We start from the raw sequence: 16,386 nt of genomic DNA, 5'->3' as shown, positions 1-16,386 counted from the left end.
AGTGAGCTGCTACAAGAGGGTGAAATGGGAGCAAAGCTGAGTGAAAAGGTCAGTGCAAATATTTATCCGGTGTAGAGGTTTCTGAAGGTTAAGATATGCTCCAGGAGCCTTTCTAGCTGTATTTACAGCTCCAGAAAAAAAACAAGAGAGGCCAAAGAGCTCCTCTCTGGTGATCCCCAGCCATCAGGAAGCTGYTCTGTGTGCCAAAGTTTACCAACAGCTGGAGAGGCTTTGCCCTGCTCTGTTGAGTTTCTGTRTGAATTCTGATTGCTCTGCATGGAAATCGTCTCACAGTCCAAAAAYGGGAGCCAAATGGAAATTCCAATATGCATTGTGTTCATGTGATTTTGCTGTAATGGTTTGATCCATCCCACAAAATTATTTCTCATGACAAATCGGCTCTGGAGACAGTTTGATCCAATTTGGACAAGCTGCTGGAATTTTCCATGGGTTCCCATCACTTTTGGGCCATAATGAAACTGTTTTTCAGAGCTCAGCCCTTCCARCATCCAGCAGGAGAGAAGAGTTGGTGACGTGGGAAGAGTTCAGCTCGGTTTATCCTCATCCCTGCTGAGCCACCCTGGCAGCACTGCTGCTGTTGTCTCTGTTCAGCCTGGTTTGCTCTCTGATTTCCATCCCAGCAGGGAATGGGAGCGGGATGGAGCCCTGGCCATATTTCAGAGCTGTTTCAGTCAAAGGACAGCACTTCTCTGGTTCTGTTCCTCACACAATTTTGGATCTCTSTGGAAATCTCCCCCAGTTCAGATGGAAAGGTCTGTGGGAGAGGCTGAAGGGGAACCATCTACCATCAACATGAGTACAAAAGTGTGGCCTAGCTCACTGAAATAAGTACACAAAAATGAAAAAAAAAATAAAAATTAAGAGTCCCAAAGGGCAAAAATTCCCTGTAAGAMAATGCAAGAAGGACCAGGGTTGACTTTGAGGCCACAGAAGTGGAGATGAGATTGGTTGATCTGTGTTGGTAAAGTCTGTTTACCACAAAATAAAATAAAAGTGTCACATCTAAGAGAGACATTTTTGTAAAAGAAGTACGGAAAAGTCATCCAGTAGGAACTTCAAAATTGCTCTTAGCTCAATATTTGCTCCTCGATACGGTTTAGGCAATACCGAGAATTAAGACAGGGACCCTCAAAAGCTTCACGCTCATTTCTCAGCTGTCTGAGCTCCAAAATAAATCTCTCCAGATGGTGCTGGGAAAGTCTCCTCTCCTCCTSGAAGCACGAGCAGACGGAGGTACAGATTGTCCTCCAGGGGCTGCTTTGCCCAGTGGGTAACACCACTGAGGCACGAGACAGCGCTGGAAGCCACCATAAATCATCCTGACAAGCAACCTATTCACTCCCAGCCCTCTACAGGAACTGATGAATCATTTATTAAAGCTCACATTAGTCATTTATTACTCTTTTAGAAACCATTTATCAGCTGGTATTCAAAATGTGAGCAAATCATATTTTTTCACYTAAGACTCCCAGCAATAGCATATCTCAGATCTCACCATGGTGGTGTTGTGTCAAATTGCACAAATTTTAYTCTGCTCACAGGAGGCGAGATCTTTATTTTACTGGAAAATTTTTCTCTAAGAACATATGTATTCCAAAAAGTTCGACTAGTAAAAATATTTTCCCTAATCTTTCCCTGGTGTGACAGAATTATTTCTATTGTACATTTCTTTGTCCCAGAAATGGATGAAATTGAAAGTGAGGTTTGGAAGTGGCAGAAAGAGGAATTGTGTCAGGAATGGTCATTCCCTGGCCAGTTGGAGTTGCTGGGTTTTATGTGCCAGTGAGAGCACTCTGACAAATCCCATTTTTCCAGGATTTGAGGGATGGATGTGTTGTAGGAGAAATGGGGGACTGCAGAAAAATCACCCCCTTCAGCCACACCACTGCATTCCYCTCTCAAGTGCCTGATAGCATTTAATAAGGACAGAAAATATACCTGATATTGAGGGAAAATAATGCTCTAAAGAGCAGTGATGGAAGATTTAAAAATTCAGGGACAAGATGAAGCAAAACAGAATCAGAGGAATCCCATTTTTGAGCTCACACTCTGCAGGCAGGAAGGGCACGAGGAGGATTCATTGTAGTATTCTTTTAGAGAAGGAAGAGTAGACAGAAAGGGGTCAAGCCCACATTTTTCTTGTGTTAAGACACTGTTTTTCCTCCCCTAGGCCTTCAGGGATGTTTGGGCAGAGCCATGGCTCCAGGAACCGATACAAGAGGAGAATTTGCCAGCTCGTGTCTTTCCACAGATGCCACATTGTTAATTTTTCATCACGCTGCAGCCCCAGTGCCATTAACTCCGGATTAAACTCCCTTTTCTGTAGGATACAACACTGCAATGGCCTGTCACCTGTTTTTACAGCGACACAAGAAAATAATTCTCATTTTTGATACTGTTCTAGACACAAAAACCAATACTCTGCACTATTAGTGTCCACTCAGCCCAGCTCATTCSCACCCACTTGGAATATCCTGCAGGATGCAATCCAGGCATTGGATTTTCCAGAACAATCTGTGCCTGCTCCTTGCTTTGCTTCATTCCTTATTTTCACAGAACCAATCCCTTGCTGCTGAGCAAAACTTGAGCCTAAGACCTTGCCCTGCTGGAAAGGAAACTCCAAATTTCTTTGTGATGCAAAATAATAATTCACAAAATCGATTTAAAACCTTTTTCTCATTATAGAAATAAGGTTGTAAATTTTAAAAAGAGGCTACTAACTTWACAAGTATCCCTATTTTCAGTGTCYRTAATTTAAATCTGGCACAATACCCCAGCCACTGTGACCTTTTAAAWGGTAGGCCTTGCTACCTCACCTGGGATTTTCGGAGGAACTCTTAGAACATTGCTCTTTTTGGCATTAAAGATGAAATTATTAAAACCTCTGGAGGGAGCAGGGTACTGTTTGCACACCTGAATGGATTTTTACAGTGCTCAGAGGCTGTTTTAGCAGGAAGCCTAGATGTGAGACAGCACAGGACAGATATTTGGGGTGAGAGGAGTGATGGGCAGTAAGAAATGCTGAACTGGGCTGAATCCACCAAGCAATATCTCATTTATTGAGCCATCCAAGCCCCTGACACACCCTGAAAGCCTCGAGGGCAGACCATGRTCAYAGCCAGAATCCTCAGCYTCTCCTGGGATTGCTCCCTGACATYCCAAAAATGAACTTTTCCTGAAGCAAAACTGCACCAGGCTGGGATGAGGAGAGGGAAAAAGGTTGGGTGGGAGAAGAGATTCACTGGACAAGGAGCTCCTCTTCCAGGAGAGGGACCTTCCACAAGAGCAGATGGGGATAGGACAAGTGGGAATGGCCTTTAGCTGATTTAGGGTGGATTTARATGGGATATTGGGAAKAAATTCCTCCCTGGGAGGGTGATGAGGCCCTGGCACAGGGTGCCCAGAGAAGCTGTGCCTGCCCCTGGATCCCTGGCCAAGTAATAAAATAAATAAAAGAAGCTGTACTCAGAATTCAAAGTATCAGATTTACTGAATTTGAGCTTTCCCCTTCAGAAGATCTCTTGTAAAATATATCTTTGTCTTTCAGCTCTAATTCACATCGAATCCACAATTGCAGGCTTGGTATTAAAATACAATAGCTCAGGCCTTTCAGCAGTAAAGCAAATAAAGTGTCATTAAATCAASTGATGGACACCTCCCTCCTCTGACACCTCTGATTTTAAATGGAACATGTGCTCCTGAAGGGGCTCTGTGCATTAACAGCTGATTTTTCCTGCTTTATTCATGGAATATGAATCTCACTTAGCAAGGCGGGAGGAACAYTTCTGAGGTCATTAACATCTCTAAATAGTGAAAGGTTCAAACCTGTGTCAAACCATTAAAAAGGAAAAGAGATGGCTCCATGGAAAAGAAAAGAAAATGCAAGAAAAATGTCTAAGACCTGACTTTTCAAAGAAAACAAGATAATGCTCTTTACGCCTATTTCATTTCCATGCTAAACCCTCCAAACTTCCAAAGGAATAAAGTACATTTTACTGTCCCTGAACTGAATTTCCACAGAAATTGATACTAAAGAGAATTTGTGGCTAAGCAGACACAYGAGTTTTTTACATGTCTGTCCAAATTCCCAAACTGCAAAAAGATTTCTTAAAAAATTCTATTGAAATAGACATAGAAATACTTCTTCAACAGGAGAATTCTCCAGCTTTGGAAATTCAAGCAGGTAGACTTTGACTGACATGAAYTGCTCTCAAGATTGATTAATCCAATAAATTCCTGCTTCTAAATACACCAAGTTGCCCTTGTACATTGTTATGTTCCAGAACATTAAAAAAAATACAGTGTTTCAAAGATATTTAAAGTATTGGTTGTCAGGAAAATGCTTTCAGAGCATTAAAAGCCTGATCTAAAAGGTAATTTTGAGTGAATTAATAGTTTGATCARAGTCACTTAATTGTCACCTGTGTTTGAAAGGTTTGGATCAGGCTCTCCATGATACTTTTTAGGTGACTGAAACACTRCTGCCAAAGCATTTTATGTAAGTAATTATAGCTATTGCTACTGCCTGGTGAAAAAACAATATTCCCTTGGCAAAATTGTCATTGTTTCTACTTTGTTCTTTTTTTAAAAATATTTTATTTTAAACCCTTCTCTGTCATGTTTGAATCTGGTATCCACTTCGCATTTATAAAAGAARTAATTATTCAAGTAAAACAACAATTTGTTTCAAAGTAATCTGTTGCCAAGTTGCTAATATTAGGCCAGGAAACAAATTTTAAAAAGATAAAAATATACTTCAGATTAAATTAAAAAATCGTCTGTAGCAACAGGCTTTCCTTTTCTTCTTCCACAATTATCTTAAAATCAGGATCTCTCAGGTTTATTCTCATATTTTGGGAATTTCCTTCAGTGTTTGCAGAGCCACAGGAAATTTTTATAGCACAATCCAACCTGGCTGTTATTAGGTAAAACTTTTTAAATTCTCTCATTCCCTTCAGATACAAAAAAAATCAAGGTAACAGGGCAGGAAATGTGGTGGATGCAGGCAGGGAATTCCCTCGCCTTGGTTTGGGGATTTATAAGAACATCCCAGCATCTTTCAGCTGAATTCAATTTGCAGGGAAAAATCCTTTCCTTGCAAATTCCACCTGCAGGTTAAATGTGAAGCTTTTAGTACTACAGCTTTAATTACAGAACCCCTGGCTCACAGGGGAAGTGCTGTAGACAGGAAAAAAAAACATTTTCATCCACAGTCCTGACCATCCAATGCCTTGAGCTATTTTTGCTATTTTTCCCCACAGGAGCAAAAGGAGAAATTTCCCACCAGCAAATTTATTTTACAGGTTTTCACCCTGCTAGCCAACCTCTGAATGATACCTCTTGAGTTTTTGGGTTTTTTTTTACATCTTGTGGTTGCACTTTGGTTTGGAACCCATGCACACACGTTTATTAATGAGAAAAAAAGAGCAGCTCCAGGAAAAAAACGAGCTAAAAACATTCTGTAAGTGTTGTCTTTCCTCAAGGAACATCTTTATATTTAGAAACGAGCTAATTACAATTGCTTGCACCGTTTTGCAGGGAACAGATGGTCAGTTCTTACCTCCTTCTTGGTRAATTCTGGGGGATGGTCATTCTTGTCGTCGATGAGAATCGTGGCAGTGGCTGTGCCTGTGAGTCCCACRTCCATCCCTCCCATATCCTTGGCTTCTATAACCAGCTCATACTTTGGGCTTTCCATAGTCTGGAAAAAAAAAAAAATCAATAGAAAAGAGAAATTAAGAAAAAAAATCTTCACAGATAACACGTTACTTGTAATTAATATTAATATAATAAATTAAAAAAAAAAAACCAAACCCAGAACTTTATTTGGCCTGATGAAACATAGCAGAGAAACAGATCTGTAATCACAATGTTTTACTGAAACACAAGCACAGCTTTCTAAGAGTTCAACTGCTACCCTGGAAACCTCATTTGCAATCCAGCATGAAGGTGAATATTGGTAAACAGTACATAATTCATCCTGTTATTTAGGCAGATTAGGAAAGAGGTAAGACATTAAAATATCCTTGCTCTTTAAGAGCAAGCTCTACCTTCAGTGCACCAATATTCAGCAGCTTGCTTCATCAGTGTTATGATGGGTACATAATTAACTACTAATGTCACAATCTACATATAAATTCACTTTATTAAATCCCATTCATTCTTGTTATTAGCATTTAGACTGGTAATCTAAGTTTGCTCCACTGCAAAAAACAAAAAAAAAACAGTTTCCAAAAGGGGCAGAGACTTCCAGTTATTGCCCAAAGCAAATATTAATGATTTATATTGATATCTGATTGCCATCAGATGCTTATCTGGAGCCCAGCTATTGCAGAACAGACAGCACAGGCCCATAGCAAAACCCATCTTCATTTCCTGCCCTAAAACACAGCCCTAACTTGGGAAAAAAAAAAAAAAAAACCAACATTTGTGGCCAACATTCTGCAGTGGGAATGTGGCAGCCTTTGGAATTCTCCTGTTTCATGTCCGGAGGAAAGCACAGGGCTTTGAGAGCTGGGCCATGGTCAGCAATAGCTCTGTCAAAGGGAGATGTTAGCAGCAGCAGAACCTGCTCCAGTGGGACTCACAGGGAATTCTGACATGGATTTCAYTGGAGACAAGGCTGGGGATTGAATTAAAATGAGTTTAATTCCATGGAATTCCAGAGTGGCTGCCTCGAATGGAACCATCTGCCCAAAGCCCACGTGAGCAGCATCATCACAGAGAACACTGAGGAGAAAGTGCTGCAGCCCCTCTGAACTGCATGGAGAGAACATTCCATCAGCAGGAATGGAATTATCCACTCCATCCCCAAAACCTTCATGGAGAGAATATTCCATCAGCCGGAATGGAATTATCCACTCCATCCCCAAAACCTTCATGGAGAGAACATTCCATCACCAGGAATAGAAATTATCCACTCCATCCCCAAAACCTTCCTGCAAAAATAAACCTGGATCCCACGGGCAAAGCTGCAACAAAGCTGCTGCTTTTGGAACCTTTGGGAGCYGCGTCTGCAAGGGTGCAGGATTCACATCTTTGCATCCCTCAYCCGTGTCCTTTATCCAACCCTTTTCCAGGGAATTGACAGCAGAGAGACAGATTAGCAAATCAACCCCTTGGGTCACACAATCTGCTCTGGAGTCAAGGGATTTCAAAGCTTTTCCCCAATTTTACATTATCTGTTTTCCTGGGCACATCCCACCATCCCTTTTTTAGGAGCATATGCAAGAAGGAGATCCCAGCTCCTCAGAATATCAATTCTGAAGCATTTTTATGCCAGAAGAGAAACAACCACCTCAGCTTCTCATCAGATCAGCGATTATGAAACAATATATTTGCGTGTAAAATCAACAAGTCAAGCCAGAAGATACATTTCCTTCTAAAAACATATGGACTGCCAGGAAATCAGATGCCAATGCCACACAGAGGATCCCAAGAAATGTATTTCCTGAAGTCTTACAACGTTATTCCATGAAATTCATCTGCGAAGGCGGCAAACCAAGAACAGGAATTTGATTTATAACACTATAAAAATACGTGCAAAGAAGTATTACTGACATGTCTCTGACTCAAACTCACCCGGTGGAGGGGAAACTGAATTTACAGTTTTCATATATTTATTTTCTAAAATGTATTCGGTGCATTAAAACCTGAACGAGGCTTCTCTCCCCTCCCCTCRCTGCAACTTTTTCATTATTTTGATTAGAAAGTTGTTATTATTGTATGGAAAACTTGCAAAGCCATTTATCATCTCATGTTTATAAGCCTCTTTGCTCAGAAACAGGCCCATTTTTACTCACAAATTGGCCTTTTTTCCTTTGAAAACCGTCCCATTTTCTATTGAAAGCCAGCCCATTTATGCTAAAAATTGCATCCACTGCAGCAGAAATGCCTGTGACAGGAGTCCAATGTTTAAGCTCGCACAAAACATGAAAAACATTGAATTTCGAGTAGTACTTCATATAATTATGAATACTCCACACTTCCCTGCTATGCAGYGCTTCCTACATCTCGTTCTGTCACCAAATATTTGCTTTGCTGGAGGAGGCAGCTGCTAACAGATGCAAACCCATTAAAAAAGGACCATGGTGAAGGATCTCCCAGCGATTYTGCTCTTCCAGCCCAGCCAGCTCAGGCCCCAGCAGGGATTTTGTGGATCAGAGGGATTTACCCCAATTCTGGGTTTGCACAGACTGAGCAGGGATCCCTGTGCACACACCAGCCCTGTTCTCCAGCAGATGCTGCTCTAGAAGCTCTCACGGCACCTCCTCAGTGTTTCAGAGCTCACACCTTCACCTCAGTGGGTTTTCTCCTTTATTTTCCTCCCATCTCATGAGGAATAAACACTGCTGGAGGGTGGCAGGGAGGAGAACAACCTTCCTTCCTCGCCTCTATCCCTGCCCAGCTGCAGCACCCAAAATTTGCATCCTTTTGGGATCCCCCAGCAGCTCAGACTCGTCCCACCGAGTCATTGCCTGACACTAGACCCAGCCCTGCTCCTAAGTCACCTAAGCACACCCTTGCAAAACCAAAGAAAACATTTGCAAAAAATAGAAAGCCAAAAATCTAATTAATACCACTCGGATAGTGGGATATTAGAAACAGAAATCAGCCACGGCTCTTAAGAAGTTGGATCCTCAGCTCCGAAGGTAATAGATTATTTTAATAAATGAACATCCAGTCGCTGCTGGTGTGGCCTGTTATTTATCAGCTGTGACTTTGTGGAGGGTGACACTGTGGAGAGGGTTTGTATAATTACAGCAGGAGAACCATTCCTTTCCCCATAAATTTTCCCTGCAGYCCTTTAGCCACGGCAGGGGTGACACTGCCAAGTGGTGTGGTTTGCCAAGGAGCTGAGCTGTGCCTTGACTGCTCTCCTTCCAAGGTCCCCTCGCTGCCACCCCACCAGGGTTAACATTTCTGTCACATCTCACTGCCCTGCTGCCCTGACAGAGCTGGCTCAGCACCCAGAGCAGGGAGAGGACAGCAAAAGCATTTTTTTCTGAGTTCTGCTTCTTGTTAAAGCCAGTAGGAGCTCATCACATCTCAGGGGAATCTGCAGCCCAGAGCAGGAACACACAGGGGGAACGGACTGAGGGGGTGATGCTGGATGAAACCCCATGGATGAAACCCCATGGATGAAACCCCATGGATGAAACCCCATGGATGAAAGCCCATGGGAATGGGTTCCTGCTGAGTTTTGATTTTTCAGTATTTCCTGCAGATGCAATGGAAAGCTGTCAGTGATGAGGAAAAGCGAGCCCTGGCTATCCTTGGGCTGGGCTGTCCTTTCYAGGCTGTAGGGAACCCAAATCCAGCTGGAATTTGTAGCAGCATCAGTGCAGGAGGACTCAAAAAGTGAGGGGAAACCACCAGAACTACTTGAGTGATTCCAGGGAAGGTTTAGGGCCCTTGAGGCTGTGAATCCCTGCATCAACAGGGCTCCAGGGACCATCCCTTTCCCCAGGGAGCTCCTAATCCAAGGCTTTCCTCCAGTTCTACCCCATAAAACACCCGTGGGTTGAATATTTTGGACAGGGCACGCTCAGAACCACAGCCTTCATCTAGGACTCCAGTCCTCATCCCCCCAAAAAAACTGGGGAGAATAGAAACCCCCAAATTCACAGAATATTGCTAAGATCAAAACAAGCAGGGCTTGGGAAGCAAACAACACACAGAACATTCAAAATCCCCACATGGGTTTCAAGGATCCTCTCAGGCTTTCTCAACAATAATTATCAATGGAGAGTTTTYTGATATTCCATGGATATTTGTATTTCTGTAATGATGCAGCAGTGTTTCAACCCTTCCATTTATRATTCTGTTTATAAACTCTGTATTCATGCATAATACTGTATCAGGAGTGTGCTGCCATATCCTATTTGGTACTAATGACTTTATAATATAATGGTACCAGAAAGAAAAATTCTCGGGATTTAAATMATTTCAGTTGGTGCTAAATAAATGCTTGTGTTCATTTAAGATGATAATTGCATATAATGCATACTGAATATGTCCTATTAAGACATAATCAATGTTCTTGTTGAGCAACAATATCAACACTGAATCTAACATTATCCCAGAGTATGCTTGTCAGGATTTTGACAAATGTAAAATAAAAAAAAATGAAGCAAAGTGACTATTAGCAGCTCTAACAGACATAATGCTTTGATAATTATAATATCAGCATTTATTTTAAATGCTAGTTGCTGCTGCTTTAAAAGGGCGATATACACACAGGCTTTGCATTTTGAGTTTGAATTACAGTTTGATGAATATAAAAACCCAAACTATTTTGTAACATAAATCCTCTTTAGCTCACCAATTTCCAATTTTTTTTTTTTTTTACACCATAAAGGAAGGACTACGGTTTAATCACCATAATAATGTAGTTCTGTTATGAGGAAAATCAATATCTATTTACTGCCCATGGGAGACACGGAGTTCATGGGGATATCTGGAAGAAAAAGGAAGACTAAATTTTCTCCTTCAGCAGTAGCCATTAAAAAAGGAAAGAAATTGCTCCAAAGTGYTTGATACAAATAAGTTTCCTGGCCAGAGTTATTTGTTTTCCATCACCAGGAAATAGGTAACTATTTAATATATAGAATGTATAGGACCAAGACTTTAATCACTCATGAATTACGCATTTATTTTAAATTACACATAAATTCACACATTTAATTCTTCATAATGCTGGCCTAACCATAGGGCTGGTGTCCTTGAATAAGTTTGTTATGTTTTACAGTAAAATACAGGAATTTTATGTGCATATTTTCACCAGTCTCTTTAAAATTCTCAGTTTTGATTGATGCACAAATTAGGATTTGGAGTTGCCATAGAATTAATATCACTTTGGGGTAATGACAGTGGTATGTGCATCTTGACTGTTATATATATATATATATCAACAAATATCAACATTCATACTCTATTAATATTAATATAAATATAACATGATTATATTATATATTTACAATTAAATGTGATAATTATATTACTATTAATATCACTTAAAGCAGCTTCCTTACATGGATAATRATATCATTAAGAATTTCTACTTGGGTAGAGATCACCAACTTCTAGGACAGAGCAGTGACAGAAGTTCAGGTTTAGTCTGAGATATTTCCCCTTAAATTATTATTGTTTTAGGCTGATGCTAAAAGTAAGCCCAAGGAAGAGAGCAAATATTCGTTATTCTACAGAAAAACCTTAATTGTCATGAAAGATCAACATCACTGAAGTTGGTGCCCCCACAGTGATTTTTTTCAGCCAAGGATATTTCCCCCCATAGCAGAGGGGTGTTGGTCTGCAASAGCTCCTCACTGGATGCTCATGGTTTGGGAAAAAACATCATTTTCCATGTCAGCTCTGCTAGAAGTATAAAGTACTGTAATAATTTTTAATAGCTTTAGAGAATAAGAATCAGAKTGTCCCAAAGAAAATGCTTGCTGTCAAATACACTGAAATCCCACTTTTCTTTTTAAAACCCAAGCTAGGTTTCAGCTTTCCTTCTGGACCAACGTATATAATTTCTTTTTTTTTCAGGGAAAAATTCAGTTGTTCCTCATAATTAAACAGTGCTGCAGCAATCTTTCACTCCAGAGTGAAAGCATCAATTATTATRTAACTCCTTTTGCCAGTTTTAGACYGCCTAATCACTCYGTTATTATTCCATCCTCAGAGGTGCCAGGAATACAAAGACAGCCCTGATCTCACCCAAACCCTCTGTCAKCAGCAGCCAATGGCTGGAGTGAGGGTCTGAAATGGGCTTTTTTCCCCAGAAATGGGCTTGATCAGAGAAAAGACAACTCCTCTGTAATCTATAAACAATTASAGACTGATGTGTGCAAACATTGCCTGTGTGTGTGTGGCACTGGCTGTCCCCTTCTGTCACTGGAGGAAAAGAGCACACACAGCCAGCCCTGCTGGGCCAGAGATCCTCTGGGCTCAAAATTCAGGGCAATTCCAGAGCTGAGAACTCAGGGCAATTCCAGAGCTCAGAATTCAGGGCAATTCCAGAGCTGAGAACTCAGGGCAATTCCAGAGCTCAGAATTCAGGGCAATTCCAGAGTTCAGAATTCAGGGGAATCCTTCTGGGCTCAGAACTCAGGGCAATCCAGAGCTCAGAATTCAGGACAATTCCAGAGCTGAGAACTCAGGACAATTCCTCTGGGCTCAGAATTCAGGGTAATCCAGAACTCAGAATTCAAGACCATTTCAGAGCTCAGAATTCAGGACAATCCAGAGCTCAGAACTCAGGGCAGTTCCAGAGATCAGAATTCAGGACAATCCCAGGTTCAGAATTCAGGATAATCCAGAACCCAGAATTCACAACAACCCAAAGCTCAGAATTCAGGACAATCCCAGATCTCAGAATTCAGGATAATCCCAGAATTCAGAATTCAGTGCAATTCCAAAGCTCAGAACTCAGGGCAGCTCCAGGGCTCAGAGCTCAGGACAATTCCAGATCTCAAAATTCAGGACAATCCCAAGGTTCAGAATTCAGGACAATCCCAAGGTTCAGAATTCAGGACAATCCCAATTTCTGGAGCTCCCGTGCCCTTCCTGCAGCCACAGGAGAGGAACCACGGAAATTGTGACACAGCTCCTCACGTTCTGCACATTCCTGGTGTCAGCATTTCCCTTCTCACAGTGTCTGAGGTAAAGTAAGAACCAGTTATACTCTTTCACCAGAAAAACCTCCAGTGAGCTGTCAGAAGCACTCAAGATAAGAATTCCCTTCTGGATCACAAATACTTACTTCAAAAAAGCTTTTTTTTTTTTTTTTTTTCCTCCCAAATCATTATGGTGCTGTAAAAAATGTTCATTTCCACAAATCAATATATTTCCATAAAAACTGGTCTCCTGCAACACCCAATCAGCTCTATTTGCAGTGTTAATTATATATTTCATTTTAACTGTGGCAATTTGCAATTCAAATAATCCACAGGCCAAAAGGTATTTGCTGAAAAAAAATGGTCAAATAATTTTCAGCCATTAACATATTAGAGTTGTACAATCTGTTTGCAGACAATTTGTGAGGAGAAAGGAGGGCAAAGTTGTTCTAATAAATTATTAGTTGCAAATTATTGAATCATTCCTAGTCCCTGCCGTAGGTAGAAATGAGTTTATTTAAATCCAAAAGCATGAAAGGAGACACAAGTTTCTCCTACACAGTAACCTAAAATGGCTTTTAGTGAAGACAGCTTTTCAAATATCTCTATAAAAAAATCCCTGAGCCAAGAGAATTCCCTGAATCTGTGAGGGTGTAAAGGTCAGAAAATAGAGATGAGCAGAGAGATGAGCGATGAAGCTCTGCTGGAGCCCTGAGAGAGGAAAAACCGGGAGCGACCCCAAAAGCATTCAGGCCTGAAAGGATTCTCAGGCCAGWGTAAATCAGCACAGCTCTACTGACTTCAAACCGACTTCCCGGGTTTATTTATGCTTTTATTAAGCTTTAACTTCACCAATTTGTGAATGAAAAACTGGCAGGTCCCCGTAGGTTTGTGTTCRAAGCAAACCAGAACTCAGGTGAGAGGCTGCTTCCAAAACATCATGGCACCAAAACCACAGGAACCAAAGACTCCAAAATACACACTTTGAATAAAAAGTCCCCAAATTCTCCAAACAGGAAGATGAAGGTGATGTTTCCTGCCTCGATGCAGGTATTGGGTGAATCTGAAACCCAAGGCTGATTCTTCAAGGATCTTCTGCCTTCGAGCAATCCATCATCTCACCAGAGCTGCATTTTGATTAATCGAGTTTATATCACCAAGATCTGCCTGGATTCCAGTGCAACCCTTGCTCTGATCTACCTCATCATCCCAGGGCACCAGAGCCCCACCCTGAGCTTCCCTTCACCTTCCCAAACAGCAAATCCTGCTGGATGCTCAGCTCAGGATCCTTGGGGTGTCTCCAGCTGATGGGAGCAATCCCACAATCCTGGGCAGGGTTTGGGTGTGCTGCTGTTTCAGTGCTGCTCAGGACACACCTTGGGAACTGAAATTCCTGTTATTGACATTTCTACACCCCAGTCTGTGTCACTGAGAGGGTGCCAGCTGAATTCCTTCCAGCCCTGGGCCTCACCCCATCCTCACAGTCCCAAAGGCTGGGACAGCACAAGAGTGGTGGTGCCAAATRAAGGATGAAACATCTAAAAGCATCTCTTGCAGAGTTTTTTTTTCAAGAAGGCTCCTCATCCTTAACCCCAAACAACATCCCTATATCCACAACAGCTCAGCATCATTCCCATCCCCAGTTTATACAGAAGGACATGAACGAGGCCGTTTGCTAAAACAAACTAGGCTGTGACTGCTCACAGGGAAGGAATCATTGCACAGCAGCTGAAAATAAAAGTTTTCCACGAGTTTTAATTTAAAATCAYCTAAACCAGTGTTTTCTGCCTGGGTAATAAAAGATAATAAGTTTTGTGATCCCTGCCTAATGCCAATATTTTACATGGTGTGCTATTGAATGAATCAAAATGTAGATTACTGGGTTAACATCAGAAATCACATTCTCACAAATTAGGCCCACTTAGATTATGTGTCCCCCCCTAAACATTCCMATTCCCCCAACAGAAAGCCCTGTTATAAAGGTCAGGATGGAAATTGTGTTTCTGCGGTGTAATCTGCTTTGCAAATTTGAACCACTGGTCAAAATGCCCAGAAAACTCAATTACTGACTTGTTATGACAACCRTACATCAGCAGGCCCGGGCAGACAGAGGTTATTTCTAAAATTAGTACCCTAATGCAAAAAGCAAATTCTGTGATTCCAGATGTACAGCCTTGGCTTGATGTTTATATTGTTAAATATTAATGGAAGCACTGTCTATTATTTCAGGCAAATTATCAGRGACATAATAGTCTTGTTAAATAGGTGCATTGTAAGTTGGAGCTGGAGGGGAAAAAAGCCTCAGTGTCTGTTTGAATGCCACATTTCAAGGTGGTATTTTAATCGAAATTGTCATCAAATGATACTTTTAATCACTATTGTAATTTTTCCTTTAACTTTAATTTTTTATGCAAATCTTATTTTAGAGTTTAGTGTTCTATTGCCAGCCATAATTCCAGGTAGCTTTTGAAAGGGAGGACCCTGCTGAGAGTGTAATGAATCAGTAAATGATACCAGCTTTGCTCGTGGACAAAAACAATTCTGCCRGCTGCATTTACACTCTCGTTGGGTTGTACCTGTGGAATATAAATTGGTCTAATTCTAAATCATCCAAGGGAAAATGATGCAAAATGGATTTCAATTACACTATTGCTGTTTTACCAAAAAGCTTATCACACTATGGGGTGAAAAATCAACCCCTCCATAGGATTTGTGTTCTGATGAAAGATGCAACAATGGAATTTTACATTTAAAATTTCTCCASTCAATTTCATTCTTTTCTTTCTTACTCCTACGTATCTTTTTATCASCTTCCTTTCATGATAAAAAATAATTAAATGCCTTTTTTGGAAGTCTTACACTTTCTGCTTTGGTTAAAAAGTTCGCTTTTTTGCTAAACTTTCCCAATTCTACTTTTATTTTCTAAGAGCATCTGCCAACCAAACTGCTCCCCACCATCATCCTTAAGTCAGGCTTTGTCTTCTTGCAACCAAACCAAGATTTGGAGGTTATTCTCCCTTTCAGACTCAGCCTGTCACTGGCTCATGCAGATTTTGCACTGCAGTAMAGTTGCTTTTGTGAAACAAGAAGTTACATGACAGAAAATATAGGACAGGTTGCTCAAATAAGAAGAAATAATTCTGCAGTAGAAACTTGGCWGCCCTGCTGTGCTCATGCTATTCAATGTCAGAAATTTCTGGAGTCCTGGTGCTCTATAAAGTAGTTTTATGCACAACTTTCCTTTAGGAGAGCTCCCAATACACACTGGGAAGAAAAATAAATTATTGCTAATCTGCAGAATTATGGAAGAAATAAAGATAAGCATTAATGACTGGGAGAAATCTGGTTTGTATTAGAGGARGACAAACTGYWATTAAGTGRAAAACATGTTCCACCATGAGGCAGMGGAGAGGTGGATACAGGAGGTGGGATATGGGTGGATGMGGGGGTGAGCAGAGGTCAGGGAACTACAATGGAGAGAGTTCAGAAGGAGTTTTGCAAAATCCCAGTCCCCTTTCCAGGCAATTCTTGCAGACTAAAAGCAGCAAAGCCAACAAAGGGGAGAACGGTATGGGAGGCGCTGGCAGCAGGAGGAGAAGTGGGAGGAAAGAATACTTGAGCCCTTTGAAGAAGTGGGCAGAGACATCCAYAACGTGATTGAAAAGAGCTTTTCAGAGCCAGCAAGAGCTGAGCTGTGCCTGTGGATGTGGCTGTGAGCAGCCCTGTGCCTCGGGGGCAGTTTGCA

General features: G+C 41.2%; 1 protein-coding gene across 1 annotated transcript in view; it reads right to left on the bottom strand.

Annotated features, from left to right (window-relative positions):
• The window catches only part of CDH13 (cadherin 13), a 270,252-nt gene that overhangs the window by 70,751 nt on the left and 183,115 nt on the right, over positions 1-16,386 (bottom strand). The window contains exon 6 of the mRNA XM_057383002.1: positions 5,582-5,722. Within this exon, the coding sequence (XP_057238985.1) occupies positions 5,582-5,722 (141 nt within the window). The remainder of the gene's footprint in view (positions 1-5,581; positions 5,723-16,386) is intronic.

Source organism: Malurus melanocephalus, unplaced genomic scaffold, assembly GCF_030028575.1.
Source record: "Malurus melanocephalus ecotype Western Australia unplaced genomic scaffold, MMel_1.1 scaffold_600, whole genome shotgun sequence".
Taxonomy (NCBI): domain Eukaryota; kingdom Metazoa; phylum Chordata; class Aves; order Passeriformes; family Maluridae; genus Malurus; species Malurus melanocephalus.
The sequence above is the reverse complement of the archived record's forward strand: the minus strand, read 5'-3'. Positions and strand labels throughout refer to the sequence as shown.